Source organism: Falco biarmicus, chromosome 1 (genome assembly GCF_023638135.1).
Source record: "Falco biarmicus isolate bFalBia1 chromosome 1, bFalBia1.pri, whole genome shotgun sequence".
NCBI classification, from domain to species: domain Eukaryota; kingdom Metazoa; phylum Chordata; class Aves; order Falconiformes; family Falconidae; genus Falco; species Falco biarmicus.
The window spans coordinates 8,087,260-8,104,723 of record NC_079288.1 but is presented as its reverse complement, the minus strand read 5'-3'; the positions used below and the strand labels follow the sequence as shown (position 1 = coordinate 8,104,723).

The 17,464-nt window shown below is 43.5% G+C and overlaps 1 protein-coding gene across 2 annotated transcripts in view; it reads right to left on the bottom strand.

Annotated features, from left to right (window-relative positions):
- Positions 1-345: 345 nt before the first annotated feature.
- The window catches only part of SAP30BP (SAP30 binding protein), a 31,565-nt gene continuing 14,446 nt past the window's right edge, over positions 346-17,464 (bottom strand). Inside the window, exons 3-10 of one of the 2 annotated variants that reach the window (XM_056328772.1) lie at positions 14,309-14,351; positions 7,702-7,790; positions 5,096-5,187; positions 4,565-4,625; positions 4,037-4,088; positions 3,563-3,621; positions 2,279-2,363; positions 346-1,605 (exon numbers count right to left, since the gene is read on the bottom strand). In XM_056328772.1, the coding sequence (XP_056184747.1) occupies positions 1,424-1,605; positions 2,279-2,363; positions 3,563-3,621; positions 4,037-4,088; positions 4,565-4,625; positions 5,096-5,187; positions 7,702-7,790; positions 14,309-14,351 (663 nt within the window). In that variant the 3' untranslated portion in view covers positions 346-1,423. The remainder of the gene's footprint in view (positions 1,606-2,278; positions 2,364-3,562; positions 3,622-4,036; positions 4,089-4,564; positions 4,626-5,095; positions 5,188-7,701; positions 7,791-14,308; positions 14,352-17,464) is intronic. The other variant, XM_056328762.1, reaches the window with a different exon arrangement.

Genomic DNA, 17,464 nt, shown 5'->3' with positions numbered 1-17,464 from the left:
TGTTTCTCTACACAAACAAAAGTTCAAATTATTTATCCCACCTACCTCAAAACTACAAACAAACCTCTTCGTTGCTGTTGAACTCTTTTTTAGGAGACTGGCCTCTATAGAATAATGTTTTATGAACAATCCAGGTGCCAGTCCTAACTTTTGAAGAAATTTAAGATGCAGAAACAGGTATGAAAAAAATAGCATAAAGGAGAGCTGAATTTCCAACTATTTCACAGCATCCCTGTAACAAAAGTATTTGAATCAAGATCAGTTTATTACTCCTGCCCACCCTTTCCGAGTCTGAGATTTAAAAAAATCAGTAACGTGAAAAATCCACTCTCATGGAATTACTACATACTCACCCAACGGTATCCGTAACCCAAAGTGCAACAAATGGATACTGATTCTCCCTCGGCAAGATGAGAAATGCAGACACATCAATGACACCAGGGTGGGGTTTTTTTGAAAGACTCTTGAATTTTTATAATAATTTTTTGCTACACAGGTAAGAAGATTTATACAATAAAATTTTCAACTGAAAATACCTTTTCACAACAGTGGAGCAAGCAGTAACTGCCATGTGTGCATTTCACAGTACATCACTACCTAGTACAAAGATGGACAATACCACAATTAAGATCAGACACACCCCTCTGCTTATCTGCCGTCCAATCTCATTCCATGGCAATGGAAGAGTTTTCCGCACAGGTCTTTGCAAATGAGTTAACAAATCAAGCCTCTACAGCTTACGGGTCCTGCATAGAAATCTCCACCCCTGCAAGACGGTAACAAGACTATTCCAGCACAGTTGCCTCAATAGTTCAACTATTTAACACGTAGTCACGAAGATCTACACAGATACGCACACAGGTACAGGTGTCAGAGCTATAACAAAGAGCGAGTCTACATTCACAGATGTAGATCCCTTCAGGTCACGTCTGAAGATGGACACTGACCAGCTGTCCCTGCTTTAATTCCCTTGGAACCGAGCTGGCGCAGGTGAGGGAGGCTCAGTACACACCACAAGCTGCGAGCAGCCTTCGAGCGTGACCTGGAATACACCGGGTACCGCTGGTATTCCTCCACGACTCGGTGTCCCACCCCCCCAACCCCCTCCCCGCACCCAAACCAGACTTGCAAGTCGGGTACGACCCTAACGCAGTAATTTTCTAAGCTAACTTTTACAAGCTGACTCCAGATACCACCTTCCACCAGCACAACACACGCAGACTGGTTCTTCCCGCAGCAAGAAAAGGCAGAGTCATTTTCGGCAGAGGTCCGTTCCTGTGGGCACACAGCTGGCATGCCTGCTCCTGCCCCCGTTCTTTCAAAGAATCTTGTCATCTTTTACCAAAGGTGAAAGCTACCCCTCCCTTCCGAGAACAATGGCTTCAATGACAATTAAGTCCAAAAATCAGGCCCAGCACACCAGTCACTGCTTTGCCTTTTTCACAATGGTGCCAACAGCTGATATGACTGTAGTTTTGGATCCACTTGCGCTGGTTGTCACTGTGACAACACCTGGCAGCGTTGCGGTAGTGGTGAGGATGGTGGGCTGAGCTATTGTTGTTACAGGGATGGCCGAGTCCCACTTGCTCTTCCTCTTCTGGGCATCTGTGAATTTGATTAGATCAAGCAAATGAGGATCAGCGTTACAGTAAAGGTCACCAATCCCTTCTCAACACCCTGTCTTGTCAACACTTAATGTACCACTACTTGACTAGACAACTTTCTCTCACATTAATTTCAGCACAGGCTGGCAGTAAATGTCAAGGAGGAAAGACAAATTTGTACCTTAAGAGCCAAAGTAAAACTCTACACACCTGTACTCCAGCCAAACGGAAGACTGGTTCACTCCCTGCCCCAAAGCATATTTAACAGAGCACACGTATCTCAGTTGCTCAGGTACAGGCACAGGACACACAAAGCAGCCCCCAGTGTTTTTCTCTCTTCCTCCCAGTTTAAAAGGCAGGCTGTAGGCAGAATGATTTTCAGTCTTTCCAAATCTCTTGGGATGTATCAGCTCCAAGAATACTCTAGAACCACAGACATCAGCAGTTTCTTGACCCACTAATAAACCTCTTCACTATCCCACCTGTCCCTAGTCTTTCATTCCAGAAGGGCAGCTATGGGATGTAGGGACTAGAGAAAATCTTGTCTATCAACCTTTAGAGGAAACGCTTTCTTGCATGTTACACACAGTCAGTAAGGAGCCTTCCGGGTTTCCAGGAAGCACTAATCCCAGCATTACTGCAGCTTAATAGGTACAGTGACAACTGTTCTTTACCTCCCACAGTGGTACTGGCTGTTGTGGTTGTCGTAGAAGCAGCGCTTGTTGTTGTACCCTTTTTAGTGCCTGTCACAAATTCAATCTGGGAAAGGAGACACACGTAGAAGAAAGGGGAGAGGATTGAAAAAAAAAATAATGAAGTGTTAAGATATACAGTCTTTTTTTTAACCCACATTGCCTGTGATTTTTACAAACAGCTTTAATGTCATGCAGGAAAAAAGATGCAGACCTCAAGCCAAAGCATACTGAAGTCACGATTGTTAAGGATTGCTGCAGCCCAGCTCCCAGGTCAGATAACAAACACATTTTTATTGTAACTGGTATAAGCATAGAAATTTGCTATAGCTCAGAAAGGATAGAACCTGGTTATTAAAGAATGTAAAAATTTAGTTAGAAGTTCCTGTTCTTCTTCCTTTAAGTAAAATGCAAGACAAGTCCCTACCTGCACAATTTACTGCGACTGCATCATAGCAGGAAACTTAGCAACAGAGCTGCAACAGCATGCAGTCTCATATTTTCAAAAATGCAGATACGGGCAAGGACGTAATCAGATAGCTGGGCTACTGTGCAAAAACCAAAACAAGTAGCAAGACACAACACGCACTGCAAGAAAAAAAATACCTCCATGTAGTGAATATGAAAGGAGCCTTCTGCAAGGTTAGATGGCAATCTCTGACATTGGACAGTTTTCTAATGCCAGCTACTAGCTTAAAGGCAACACCACTGAAGGACAGGAATAAAATCTTCCTAAGCCCATCTGTGTTCTTTTTGGAAAATGTAAGAATGTGCATTTTGCAACAAGCCCAGTTAAAGTTTAAATAGGCCCGACATTTACGGAAATTAGATGCAAGGCGGCAATATCAAGGAGAACAGAAGGCAGATACTGTCTCACAATGAGATATGGCGAGGTGAGGATTTTAAGCTATAACTAGGCTATGCCACCAGGCAAAATGTCATAGACTAAGAAAAAAGCTGTCCCTTATGCATTATCTTGCCTGTACCTGGCTTACTGAATACTATTTTAAGAGCTCTGGTTTAAAAATACTGACAAACAGAAGGAAATCCAGTGGAATAAACAACCGAGAGAAATGGACCTATAAGGGCAAACAGCTTGATCTACGCAGCTTGGAAGAAGACAGGCAGGAAGAAAGGACAGAACCAGGGAAAACCAAACAGTTTTAGCACAAAGCACAGTTTGTAAGGAACAGCAAAGCCACAAAATGAATTCACCAGGGAAACAAACAACAACCCTGCACCTGCATCTCTTTTGGTTTTGAATACCTTTGTGCGTTCCTTCTTGGCCTTCTCCAATTTGTCCATTTCAATCTTCTGAGCTTTAGCTGAGAAAGATCAGAAGTTACAAGAAGTACTAGGAACAGTAAAAATCCATAGTTCTCTTGCACTTACACATTTTCATCATAAACAATCAAAACCTTCAAATTGTGTATAGAAAATTAAACTGCCATGAAACCAACCACTGCTTTTTAATGAAAGCACTACTGTGCTAAATTCATGACTTAAGAGATGAAAATGTTGAACAATCAATTTAAATTAAAAGGCTTTCCAGACTGACAAAGCACCAATAACATTCAGGCACATCCAACCAGCATGCAGTAATGAAAGAGCAGAATGTGATGACTTCTCATTTATAAAGGAAGCGAAGACTCCAATGCAGTTAGTAAACTACAAAACATAAAAGGCTGCTACAACAAAAAAAAAACCCCAAGAAAAACCCACAAGACTTCCTGGAATTACCTAGAGCCTCGTAATATGAATCTTCTGACCAGCCATGAGGATCAAACATGTCCTGAAGGAAAAAAAAAACGAAGTCAGATTAGGGCTATTTCCACATATACCTAAAATACTTTTGAACTGGGTTTTTGTGTATATCTGTTCACTGATGATATTCATTAATAATTTCTTCTTGTATCCCAGTGACACAAAGATCACGTTAGACCTTCTTTTATAGAACCATGTGCTGTCATGAATGAAGAAACAACTTTGAAGCCAAAAGGATGTTGGAATGAAGTCATGCGTTTTTCTGCTGCTTGGCTTCTTCTGCCCCCCCCGCCCCCCCCCCCCAGCAGGTTTTGTTCAGAATCAGATAGCAAAGTTGGAGGCACTGAGGCTCAGTACCATGCATAAATGTTCACTTCAATGCAGAGAATCAGACTAAAGTTCCCTTAAAGGACAAGCAGGCTCAAGAAAGCCTAAGGTAAGACCTTACAGCCCTGTATTATCTTTTACCCACTCCCTTGCCAGTTAAAAAGTATTACACCTCACCTTTGGATAATTTGTACCAAGTTCATCAATTGAACAAAACTGGATCAGCTTTTCATAGATGCTGCAAGGAAAAGACAAGAGGTCAGAGCAGAGCTATTGAGCTAGAAGTAAATGGAAGGGTTTCAGATTTGTTAGTGGAAAGATACTGTCACCTCTTCACACTGCAAGAGTAAAATCAGAACCTGGGAAGCTATGCTTGCTATGATTAACGTGGCATGCCATTAACCACATTATTTCCCACTTCCATCAAATTAATCTCCCAGTTCTCAGAACAGACACATCTTGTAAAATGCTTCATCCAAAGCCTGCATATGTACAAATCTAACAGCCACACCAACCCTAGCTGTTGTCCCACAGAACACAAAGTTTTCCTGTTTCAGTTACAGTCAAATTATGTCTGTCCTTCTCATTTTTGAAAACAGTAATACTTCTTGCTCAGGATCCTGTTCCTGCTACAACTCCGACAAAGATCAAAATTCTTGGAATTTGCTCTGTGGTGGTTTGGTCACAGCGGAACAGATGGTGGCTCACCTAGGGTTACGGAACTCCTTTTTCCTCTGAATGATGTAGTTCATATCCATACCCTCTTTTATTTTCCTCTCATATAGTTTTTGAATTTTATCCTAAGGGAGAAAGAATACAGGGTGAGCCAGTACAGAAAGGAGGAGCACACCAGCTGACTACCAAACACATACACGTGGAAACAAGCCAACTGAACCAGTGACCTGCTTGCATGGAACAAGGATTCCACCTCTCCCCTAAGGCCAAGCAGGCAGATTAGTACAGACACTCCCTCCTCTAAGGTCTGAAAGTATCTTCATGAACTGTCTGGATGGGTAAGGGAGTTGATCTTTGCACTTTCTGAAGGCTTCAATGATTAAAGATTTGCATTTGAGGCAGTAGTGCACACTCCTTCTTCCCAGTCTGTCGTTTCTGCTTACGGCTGTGACCGTAGAGAAGCAGAAGCCAGCTCTGAGCGGGACAGGTGAAACCCACAAAGGTTCTCCCAAAATTGACAGTGACCACAGCACCCACCTTCAGACTCAGGTGCGCACCTAAAAAACAGCTGCTGGGCTACACTGCACAGGAGGCAAGGCTCACGGCTGTGCCTGGGGAACAGAGGAGCAGAGCCAAGTTCTGCTGGAGAACTGAACCCAGTGGATCATCAGGTACAGCTGGTGGTGTCTGCTGGCAGCCAAACACTCTTAGGAGCAATGATCTTGTAACTCCTGCTTTGGCACAAGTGCCCAGTTAGATGGAGTCAGCTTCTCTTTGCAGATCACTCACGTAAGGTATGAGGTCTATCGGTATCTTACTGAAGCCGTAAGCCCCTGCACAAGGCAACTTGACTCAGGTTGGAAATGTCAAGCAGTCTACCCTCCAAAAAGACTGAAAGATTTTAAAATAAACATGATTTTTTTGCTTCCTCAGCAATGCAGCAAAAGATCTTAAAAGTATTTTTACTCTGGTGATACTGAAGGGACGACAAAAGCAGAAAATTTCAGATGGAATATAAACTTAAGTGGTACTACTAGGAGAACAGTCTCAGTAATTTTCTTCTTTTCTTTTTGACACAAATTTCTCACGCACAGGAGGTATATAAAATAAGACCAGAGGCTAGGCCTTCAGTCTTTCAGGATGGGAGAGTTGAGTCAGTCTTCTTTTGTTGCTTCTGGATAAGTCACGTCATGACTCCCTCTGTGTGGACTTTGAATACTGAACTGACTATTCTCTAGGCGTTTGCTGATGACTGAGTAAGACAGGATTGTTAAAAGCTGGTATGAAACTTCTATTTCATCAACCTTAAGAAAAACTTCATAAGATAAAATTTCATCAGGTCCTCACAAAATTAACAAGAAGAAATGACACAATCTCCATACCCAGCACAGCCATCGTGAGGTTTGAAGAAACAACGGCAAAAAAGTGAATTTGGGGGAGTAGAAATGATTGAGTAGATGTTCCCTTCTGTCCCCTCCCCGTGGAGGCAGCAATATGATTCACAAAGTCCACAGAAAGGGAACTACTCAGTCAACTTTCTAGTAAGAAATACTCCCTTTGGCGGAGTTCACGATGCAGTTTATTAGAGGAAGAATCTGACAGAAGGAAAGAGCAAATCAACAGTGAAAAGCCTAGAACATTTTGCATCTCTAAAGAACAATCCCACCTCCTTGCTCAAAGCGCTCTAAGATGTGGTTTGACCTGCTAACAGAGGACAAGCTCTCCTTTGATTTAACATAGTAAACTGCTGTCAAAGGGGAAGAAAATCTGCTTTATTCTGTCTACTCTCTCAAGCTCTGTGCATTCCTCAGATCTAACGCACTCTAACTCATTGATGTCAGAACAGTAAAATCCTCCTACAGCACAAGAGGAGTTACGGGTGTGCCCAGGTACACTGTGCAGAGAAAAAAGCGTGATCTGAATGGTGAGTCATTCCGAATCACCACTGCACATCGGTACCTTACTTTATAGAGGATTCCAGAAGTGATTCTTTACTTATATTTCTACCGGGCAGGTAACTGCAGTTAAAACTCAAATGGGCGGTAGGAAACAGCAGCCCCTGCTCTTTCATTTGCCCTCCATCGAGAGGAGGAAGACAGAGCAGAAGTTGGTTACTGCAATTATTTGGGTGTGCACCAGAGAAAACACGCATTTGTTTTCTTTTGCTGCCTCTAAGTTACTAGCCTTCCCTCTAAATGTTTATAATTTAGAGATATGTAGGTGGAAAAGGAATCCAGTCAATGCTGCCTCAACTATTCCAGTTAGGGGATTCTCAGACCCGTATAGAAAAACAATGACTTGTTCTTTCCTACAGAGCTGAATTTGCTGAGGTAAGAGGATAGCAGCCTTCACAGTAAACATTGCTTCTGTGTCACTAGTGGGATCAAGAGCCATTTTAAAGCTTAAGTGACCCACAGAGACTGGAAAACAGCTTTAAGCTACTTTGAAATTCCTAAACTAGAATCACTGTGAAGTCTAAAGCATTAACACAGTGCATTCATAAACTCAGTGTGGTAAAACCCCAGCTTCAATGCTGGATTTTTGACTTGTGGAAAAGACTGAGCAGAGCTCCCAAATATCCCCCCTCCCTACTGAATTGCAAGCTTTTTTTAAAAAAACTAAATAGGAATTATACCAACCTGCAAGTGGTTAGAACATCTGCCAGGAGGCTCAGGAGGGATTTTGATCTCATCTGGAGACATGTTCCGCACTCTCTCTGAAAAAGAAGCTATAGAGAGCAAACTGGGCATGAGTTCTAGCAATATTGAAGGGAATTTAAGCCATGCAAATCATTAAACTTGTTTTACGTCCTTGCTAGTGCTACTTTATCATGAGAACCGACGGGTAAAGGTAACAGGGGAATGCTGTCAACTGGTACTCGTGGCATTTTCAAAGTGCTGACCAAGAAGCAGCTAACCTGAAGAATAGGTCATTAGAAGAGGGATGTGGTGCTTGCTTTATTGTTATCTACCCTACACCACAGCTCTGTGCGACAGCCACGCTTAAAGCTTTATTTTCAGGGGTCTCTTCACCCCAGAATGGAAGTGTAAAAAGCTAAGCTACTTCCCACTCCAGCTGCAATTGTCGGTAAGATCCAAAGGCAAAGGATCTTCAGAGGAACAAAGGTTCGTTCAAGGAATGCCTCTCTAAAACCCTGCGCTGTGCACCACGTACCGAGCCCTCCACTACTCCGGGTTTTCTGTACGCACTTTGAAGTCCTGCTCTGAACAGCACAGATAACCTGGAGCCTCTGACAAAACTTGTGCCAGGATACTTAAACAGAAAAATCAGACTGTGTATGTGGAGGATCACGAGATCAATCCAAAGCAGCCTGACTCATTGCCATTTTGGGGGAGGGGGGTAATCACTTTGGGTCTTATTTATTTCAAGACCTACCTACATCAACCAAAATGGTTCAAGGAGGGAACAACCCTCCCCAAGGCTGTCAGGAGTCAGGAGTTAACCACAAGAAACTACATCTCATTCTTAAATTAATGTTTCCTTAACAGGCACTTTGATCTTTTCTTACAGAGTCAGACTATGGCCAGAAAGAACAGCTCGTTCTGCAGGACCAAGAACAGACCAGTTTTAGGGACTGCCAGATGTTTATAGCTGTTTGTGTTGGGATATGCTATTAGAGTACCTGATTGCCCTGTAAAGATTAGGTTACAGTTATCAGCAAAAGAAACTGCCATGTTTCCCCCTGTTGCTTGCTACTTTCTCACTATTATGAGAAAAACCCAGTCAGTTCTCTAGCCAACTCTTGGAGCAGAGATTTGTGCCACATTTAAGCAGCTGGGATTGTTTTCAACCATAATTTGTACAGGAACACATCTCAGAGCCATAGTCTGTAATGGATAAAAAACATAAAAGGAACCTGACACCAGCACACAAGTTGTATCAACCAAGCCATTCACATTTGCAGCTCCTTGATTATACTATACTATACCTTGATTACACATTCCTCGGTAAAAGCCGCCTGAACTGCAGTTCCAGCACGCCCAACTTGAGCTCCTTTGACTGAAGCCCAGAAGGGCCCAAAGGACAGACCCTGGCGTTTGAACATCGTGCTCTCCTGCCTTCCAGCACAGAGCGTTGGATAGCTGAGGTTACAGATAACCAACGCTACACACATTCAGTGCTACTACAGTTTCCATTTCTTTTGTCAAAATGTAAAGCGCTAAGGACAATATCCTTCGAAGACGCAAAGCTGGCAGGCGACCGCTCATTCTGTTTGATCAAGATGTTGCTGAGGGTTAAATTCTTCAGCAGTTGCTAGCAATGAACAAAAAGCGTGCTTTGGCAATTACTAAGAGGGTGCCTCTATGGAAGAAGGAAAGCTTGCCAGAGCCCCTACAGAAAGGCAGGCAAACTGGAGCTCCCTGACAACAAGGCAGACATTTGTTATAGGTTACAGCTTGCGGTGGGATGGGGAAGCCTCTAGTTTAATTAGAGTTTCAGGAACCCAGAAAGACGGTAGCAAATAGACAGAAGTGTGCATAATAGACAGCACACCAGGCTTTCCGGAAAAGGTGAAAGCTGATTAATGGCTTAAGAGGTTCACAGCATCAACACAAAAATTAAAAAGGTCACCAAATCCAGACTTCATAAGGCAAAGAAAGGACCTTGGGGGAAAAAAAAAAAAAAAAAGTCTATCTCCAGACTAGACATCACATAGGCTCCTTACCTTTGCAGATGACCGGAAGAGCCACAGAGAAACAAAACATTTATGAGAAGAGGACCTGTTAAGAACTCCTGTCTAGCCAGCAAAGAAGTCACAAAGTCCTAAGAATATGTTCAGCAATCAATTCCAAACTCCCTTGAAACAGAAATAATACTGGAGGCAGAACAAGAGCTCCCAATGAGACAGTATATTTTGATGCATCTGGTTTTGGTGCTCATTTGCTCTTTTGTTTGAGCTATGTGAAAACAACCATTTATAAATGTTATATTGATGGGGAAGGCACCTCTCAACGGCTTACAAAGAACTGGAACTAAGACATCTTTGTCTACTGCAATCCTGCCATAGCTGCGTGCAGCTGAAGACTGAGTCAGCAGCGAACCTACATGCACCTCGCAATCTGAGCACAAACATTCATCATTACTTAGTTCATCACACTGCAGCCAGACTGAGAAGCCACATCATTAAGAAGAAAAAAGGATGAGTTTAACCCCTTCAGGCTTATTTACAGTAAGGAAGTACAAATTATCCATGCCCTCGAGCAGTCCTCAAACTTCCTCCCCAAGCAGACAGCAGAATGGCCGATTCCACCAGCTTTTTCCCTAGAGGAAGAAGCAGCTGGGATTATCATTCAAAATAATGCTGGAACTCGCATACATGGCCACAGGCTCTTATATAAAAGATTTTGTGTTTTCAAAATCCCAGGAACAGCTTTCCACTGTCTATACAGCAGTGAATGCAGATGGACAGCTAACAACAAGGTGTGTCCTCACAGGATACATCCAACCGCTTTGTGCATCCTGTTATTTCTGCCAAGATCAAAGTTTTACTTTCATATGAGTCATAGGTAGTGACACTGGCTGCAGTCTCTAATTGTGCCTGTGATTTGCTGGCTCACAGTCTAGAGGATCTCCATGCAGGAACCTCAGGAAGTTGGCTACTGGCAGGGTTAATCACTACGGGCACACCCAGATTCTGGCTCAAAGTAAGTAAATATCTTCCCTTAATCAGATTCACAGCCCAGATAAAGAACTAAAGCCATAAAGCAGATCCCATGACTCAGATGGGGGTCCAAGAAAAAGTACAAGCCAGTCCACCGCCAGGTCTGCAACTCAACGCATCCTGCTGCTGGAGGACGCTGCCACTGGTGCTTAAGTCTGTGCATTCTCCTTCCACACGCTGACCTAAAAGTTAAAAATTTCATCAGCACAAGCAACAGGTGCTTGTAGGTTTTTATGCAGCCAGCATGCACGCAATGGCAAGGCAGGGATGTTCAGCTGTGCCTGGGCTCTGCACAGCAGGCCAAAGCACAGCCAACTATCAGGGTATACCTAGCAAAGATTCAGCATCTCAGTAGTCAAAGGAGAGTATTTGCTCACCAGATCTTGGCAAGGCAGACAGTTAAATGGAAATGCTGCATTTAATGGGCTCCAGTTTAAGACAGATGGGTTATTTTGACTAGTATACCCAACAGTACAAAGACAGGCTGCAGAGCAGCACGGAAAATGCCACAGCGCAAACCGTGCCCTCAGTTCCAGAAGGAAACAACTGCTCACAGTCCAAAGGCTACGCTGGAGACATGGATGGGGGCACACAGGAGCTTTGTTTCCTACAGATGGGTAGGCACTTTTTCTTAGTGCAGAGAAAACCAAAAGAATGGAGAGCTCAGGAATGGAGAGCTGGCTGTACACAAGCAGACCAGGGTGCTGATCATCTGAGGTCTGGTAAAGCATCTTGGGTCAGCGCCCTCGGTGAATAACCCTGCTCCCCAGGAAGGATTAAGAACTCCTGTCCCTTTCAAGGTTCACTTGTATGCAACATCTTAAGCGGCCACAAGGGATTACAGGCAGCATCAGGTGCCAGTTTGTCCATAAAGGTCACACAATGCAAAAACCCAAGCAAAGACCTGGAAGGGGTGATCAGAGGGGCATAGCTTTCCCCTGGAAACATGCAAACCAGTGGTGCCTGGTCTCTAAAACTGCATTCTTTGGCACTCTAATCAAGTCTGCTTGGCATAAACCAGGGTGTGTGGGTTTCTGATTTCCTGGCACCAGAACAACCAAATCAGAAGGAAGAACTGAAGGCAACAACATGCCAGTGACTCACCCAACCATGGAAGGACACTAGTTCCCTTTCTGCTCTGTGGGCTGAGAAATGCAGAAAGTGACCTGCAACTCAGCCATACTTTCTGCTCTTATGAACACTGACTTTGTGCTCAGATAGCCTAAGGGCTGCAGAAAACATTTCTTACAGTCCAAAAGGTAAACAACCATGCTGCAACAAACTTCAGGGCAAACCCCCACATCCTAGAGGTATTATTTTGCAAGGCCACAGGAAAAAGCAAATGCAATGTCCTGCCAGCACCACGTACTCTTCAGAGTGGTACAAAAACCCCCAAATGGACAACAGTGATGCAGAAATCTGTCAGAGTTAAGCTTCATATACACTTCTTCCTCAACCACAGGGAAGTCCCCTCCCATTCTTTTGGGCTTTGATTACGTGATCACTACTTCAGCCTAAGTCAGGACAACCATGCCTTTCCCAGCTGCTCATCCCTACTGCTTTCTTTGTGCCAACTCTAGTTCTCACCTACCATGCACTAAGCAGATCAAGGAATGGATCCAGCTGGAAGCCTCACAGGGTTGGGAAGGAAGAGAAAGGGAAGGAGCAGTGCAGGTGGATCTCAGCTGGCTCTAACTCCCAGACCAGCTCAAGGCACAGAAACCTTAGCATGCATCCGGGGGAGGTAAAACAGAAACATTACTTTTGGCAGGAGCCTACATTTGTGCTGTACTTGAGCAACTGCATAGCCACGGACTTTATTAAAGGTGACGCTGAATAACGTAAGGTTATCTTTTGAGAAGGGCAGGCCCACAAGCTTTTAATGCAAAAAGCAGTGGTGGAAAACTGTCTAAGGAAGATTTCAACTTCCACATACTGATATTACAAAACTCTAGATGTCCAGACTGGAGATGCTATTGCTTTGTGTCAGAAAAAATCCTGCACCTTTTTCCATTCAAGAATTATAACTAAAAGTCAAAGTTCCCAGGAAGGGAGTGGTTCTCACATCAAGTAACTTGCTCTTGCAACAGTTCCTTCTCAACTAGATAAGATATGGTCTAATGCAGATCTACAGAATTCAGCATGCTATGCCTGCCGACCTCTAATAACCTGGTTCTGCACAAAGCTAGCCTATACGCTGCTCTGTGTGTGCTGCTGGGAAAGGATTAAAGATATATTGCAAACCTTAATCCGGGTCTCGGACTCACCAACACTGTCCACTCACAAGCACGTGACACTGTAGTTAAGTGCTCTCTGTGCAGCTTTTAAGACTGCATGAAAGTCTGGGCTATCAGGAAACAAATGAGATTCAATCTTCTCATCTCCTGTGGATGGAACAGTCACTGGGGAAAAGGAGACTAACAAAATTGTAACTTGAGCCTTACACCTTAACTAAGTCTTCCCACGACGTTGTTTTATAAGTGTAGAGCTTCACCCGTATGTAGAGAGTAGAAGGGCAGTTGGCTTTCAGATTTCCTCTTTACTTTTTAGCTTAAATGCTGTTGTCTCATCTGTATTTCTAGTGTGCATTTTGAGGCAGAGCAGTAGTTTGGAGAAAGATTTCTGTTGCATTCTATGCTGGTTAAAGCAGTTTTACCCTCTAAAGGCTGAAAATTCAATACAACAGTTGGGTTGGTACAAAACCTGGGCAGGCCAATTGAAAAGGACTTAAGTCCAAAACGTAAGGAGGGATGGCTGTTTTAAGAGTCACAGCTTAGCATCCTAGTATTTATTGTATTATTTTACATTTATCACACATTATGGCTGAAATATCACACCTTGACAAGCTGACTTGAAAGATAACTAAGCAATTTCTAAACTCGTGGCTTTTAAAGTTATATTATTACATGCTACCACACAGCTGTACTGGTGACCTCAGAAACAAAGGGTTAGTTCAAGATACTCAAGAGCTTCAACATAAAATACACTTTCTGCACAGCTCCACAGAGACCGAGCAAAGGATACTATTTCAAGCTGGTGACCCTGGGCTTTCCAAATTTAAAAACAGTGCAATGAATAAGTGAGATGTCACAAAAATCAAGGAAGTTTTAGTAACCATTAGAAAACATATGATATGCTGTGTCAACACAGCGGCTATAAATCAATATGTGGATCACATTTAAATAGTCTATTTTAGGTAAGTTTTTGAAGGCACAGAACAAAGTATCTGTCATCATTCCCGGTTATACTGGCTCACATAGAGGTGTCTGGACAAAGCTACCGCTTTACTGGTATTAAGCTCATCTAGAAAAAAATACCAACACTGCCCTTTTCATATATTACATGTCTAAGATATATGTAAGTATTTTCATATTTTTAGTCATGGTACCTTTCTCCCAAAAGAAGACTTCACTGAAAATATTCCACTGACATAAAGCATTTCAGGTAATAATACAAACTACAGCATTGTCAGGACAGAGTAAAGATGCTTTTTACAAAAAGAGGGAGCCTAGGTGGTCTACTTTGAAAAAAACATGTGAATAAATACTTCTGAGCAAACTTACCAACTAACTCCTGAGGATCTCTTTTCTCCAGTTCTGAGAATTCCTGGGAGGAAGGGGGAAGAAACAGATATTAGTCAAGGTATGTTTCCAGCCTAAAAAGCTACCCTGTCCATTTGTTTAGAAATTTACACATTACTTCTGAGAAAAAAAGAATAAAAATTCAAAATGAAATACAAGTTATTAGATAGTTGGGCAATGTTTGTGCCATGGAAAGTCAAAGCCTAACAGCATGCTGTTTCTTTTCAAAGCCAGCGTCTAAATTTAATGAATGAATTAAGGCTTTGTTTCAATGAGTCCTGGACACTCTGCTCCTTTTGAATTCCACAAAAACTGCTGTACTTGAAGCCTTTCCTCAAAACAGCTCAAACCATAGATTCTTCATTTTTGGTGACTGACCCTTGGCACCAGCCAAGAGTCAATGTTTTAGAGCGTAGCTAACTAAATACAAACTGGATCAAGCCTACAGAAAACTACTTAAGCCCTGGGAATGCCTGCCACAGGCCTGTGCAGCTCACAGTCCCCTAAGCGTGGCCAGCAGGGTGCATTCCCCAGAGTAACATAAAAACCACTTAAATGGTCCCAGAGCCAGCAGCAGAGCACAAATTCAGAGCAGCATCTGATCAGCCTCTCTGCAGACACCCAGGGCTCCGCAGGGTCCCAGGCTGCAGAGGTTCACCAGTTGTGCTTGGTGCCAGAATTCACTTTTGTAATTGTGCCATTCAAGGCTTTGGCTGATAAATCCTCTACAAATCAAAATGCCAGGGAGCATGGTGGTGATGCAGATCCTGTATTCTGATTTTAGAAGAATGCTCCCACTGCCAATTCTCTCTTGGCTGCTACTTTCCAGGAGTGATACAGCCAATCTGCTCTACCAGACACTCTCAAGGGCAACTTCCACGGGCTTGTAATATGCTGTTTGGAGATCTTCTCAACACGGCTAATCCCTCCTTAGTTATATAAATTAAGGCTGCTTCAGATGCAAGAGCACAGCAGATGTTTCCACCACAGTCTGCTGAGCTCCAGGAGCTGTTATATAGGATAAGACACTCTTAAATATGCTTTCACCGTATTGAGACCATTGTTCAAATACTCTGGTGCTTCCGAGAGACCCCAGGAGAGTCACAAGTGAGAACAAGTTCAGCACAAAAAAGTTTCTGAAACAGTATCAGCTGTATCCCAACACTGCCCTCTCCCCCCTGCCTCCCTCCTAAAGACCTTTTGTGACTCACTGGACTGTGTGTCCAAAATTCCTCAGTGGCTCCACACACTGAAGCTATTCATTCAACCTGACGCAGACAGAATGCTGCCTCCTTGCTGCTTAGTAACCGCTCTCTAAACCCCCTCCTTCACCCATTTCCAACCAGGTGAGAGATGCATAAGGTGAGGAGAAAGCAACAAGGTCACCAAGTCAGACCTGGGAATAGCCTGTGCCAAATTCACTGTGAAACCCCACTCATTTCCAGAGAAAGCCCCCTGGAAGCAGAAAAACAAATTCTTTGTGTGGCACTAACTGCTACAGGGCACTTGTTATAGCTATTCATGGAGGGAAGGGGGGGGGGGGGGAAAGCACTGTTTCTCCGCAAGTACACTTGGATCACTAAAATATAAGACTAAAGCTATTCTAGAAAATAAAAGAAAAAACCCAGCAGTACACTGAGGAGCACACATCTTCTTGCTGGTCAGCTGGCAAGGCCCCAGGCCCTTTTCTGAGCTGGACTGTAGTGTAACAGCTCCAGCGCCTCTAAGCTAATGCACTTGGTGCAGCGTATTAACACCTCTTCTCCCAGAGTCTTCAGAAAGAACAGCACAGGCAGATAAAAATTTAAGCAGAAGCATGACATTTCAAAGCAGAAAACTTACGCCAAAAGAAGGAGCACTCTTTGGCTCCAGCCAGGAATCCAGGGAATCTAGGCTGTGTTCTCCACAAACCTACGCAGGCACGGCATTAACGTGGTGAGCTTCAACCACATCGACGCAGCGTTAACGCCGTGAGCCTTAGCTTGCCACCAGAGAAGTGGGGGCAATTCTGTGGTAACTAACAGGTTGTAAGGACAAATTCAGATTACCATGCAGGCTGGAGAAGTTTATAGAGCTACAGACAGAAGGCAAACATGTGTCCAGGCAGCACACAGTGACTCATTAGGCAGTAAAAAGATGCGGTCAGAAGGATGCTTTATGCCCTTCAGGGGGAAAACTTGCTAGATGCGTAATTATTTCAGTTTTTCTTGCTTTGGTTTGAGACAGCCATCAAATGTTTGTTGAGGTGAAAGGAGGGAACTGCTTTTGTTCCAACATTGGCTGAATTACATCCTGCACTCTTATCTCTTCAAAGTTTTAAGTGGACTGAGAGGGAAGAGGAAGAGATGGGCTACATCCCTGAGCACCTCTCGATCCTTCCTCTTACCCAGCTCTATATTTATTATTCCATTATCCTTCCCATCTTCATCTGCCCACTTGTCCTTTCACTATCCGAGAACACAAAGGCAAGAGAAAAAAAATCCCCCAAATGACCAATACTGCCAAGCAGACACTTAAAAACCCAGTGGCACAGTCACATGCAGGTGCTTCAGACATGTGCTAAACACCCTCAAGAAGGATGCCCTCATATTTGGCCAGTTATCGGGGTATTTGCTCTATTTCTGAAGTTGTCAGAAGCCCATTTTCAAGTCTCCTGTAGCTGCCTGGAACAAGCACCAAGCGTAAGCACACAGTTCTCAGGAAACATGAACTACTACTCTGAGATATATTTGAGGGTCAAAACCTCTCCTGTCTTACATCAGACAGATCTCTCTAAAATGTCAGGTGCGTTAAACAGTATGTTTTATGAATTTCCAAGATCATCAGTAAGTTTGCCTTCACCAGAATTAAGTTGGTCCATTAATTTGTACCCTTTCATCCTAGAGCTACAGCACAAGTCTGCCCCATTTGTAACAGGCTAAATAAAGCCAGTCCCAGCGGGCTGCCGCCGTGTATTTCCCTGGCCTCATCACCCACACCCATTTCACCACAGCTGCTCTAGCAAGCCTCATCTTCACATCCCCAGGCCACAGCCAAGACATCAAGAAACCCCAGAGCTACACCAAGCAAAAGAAAACAAGTTCACTAACATATTACAGCCACACCTCACTGCCCAGAGGATATAAATTTTGCTTACTG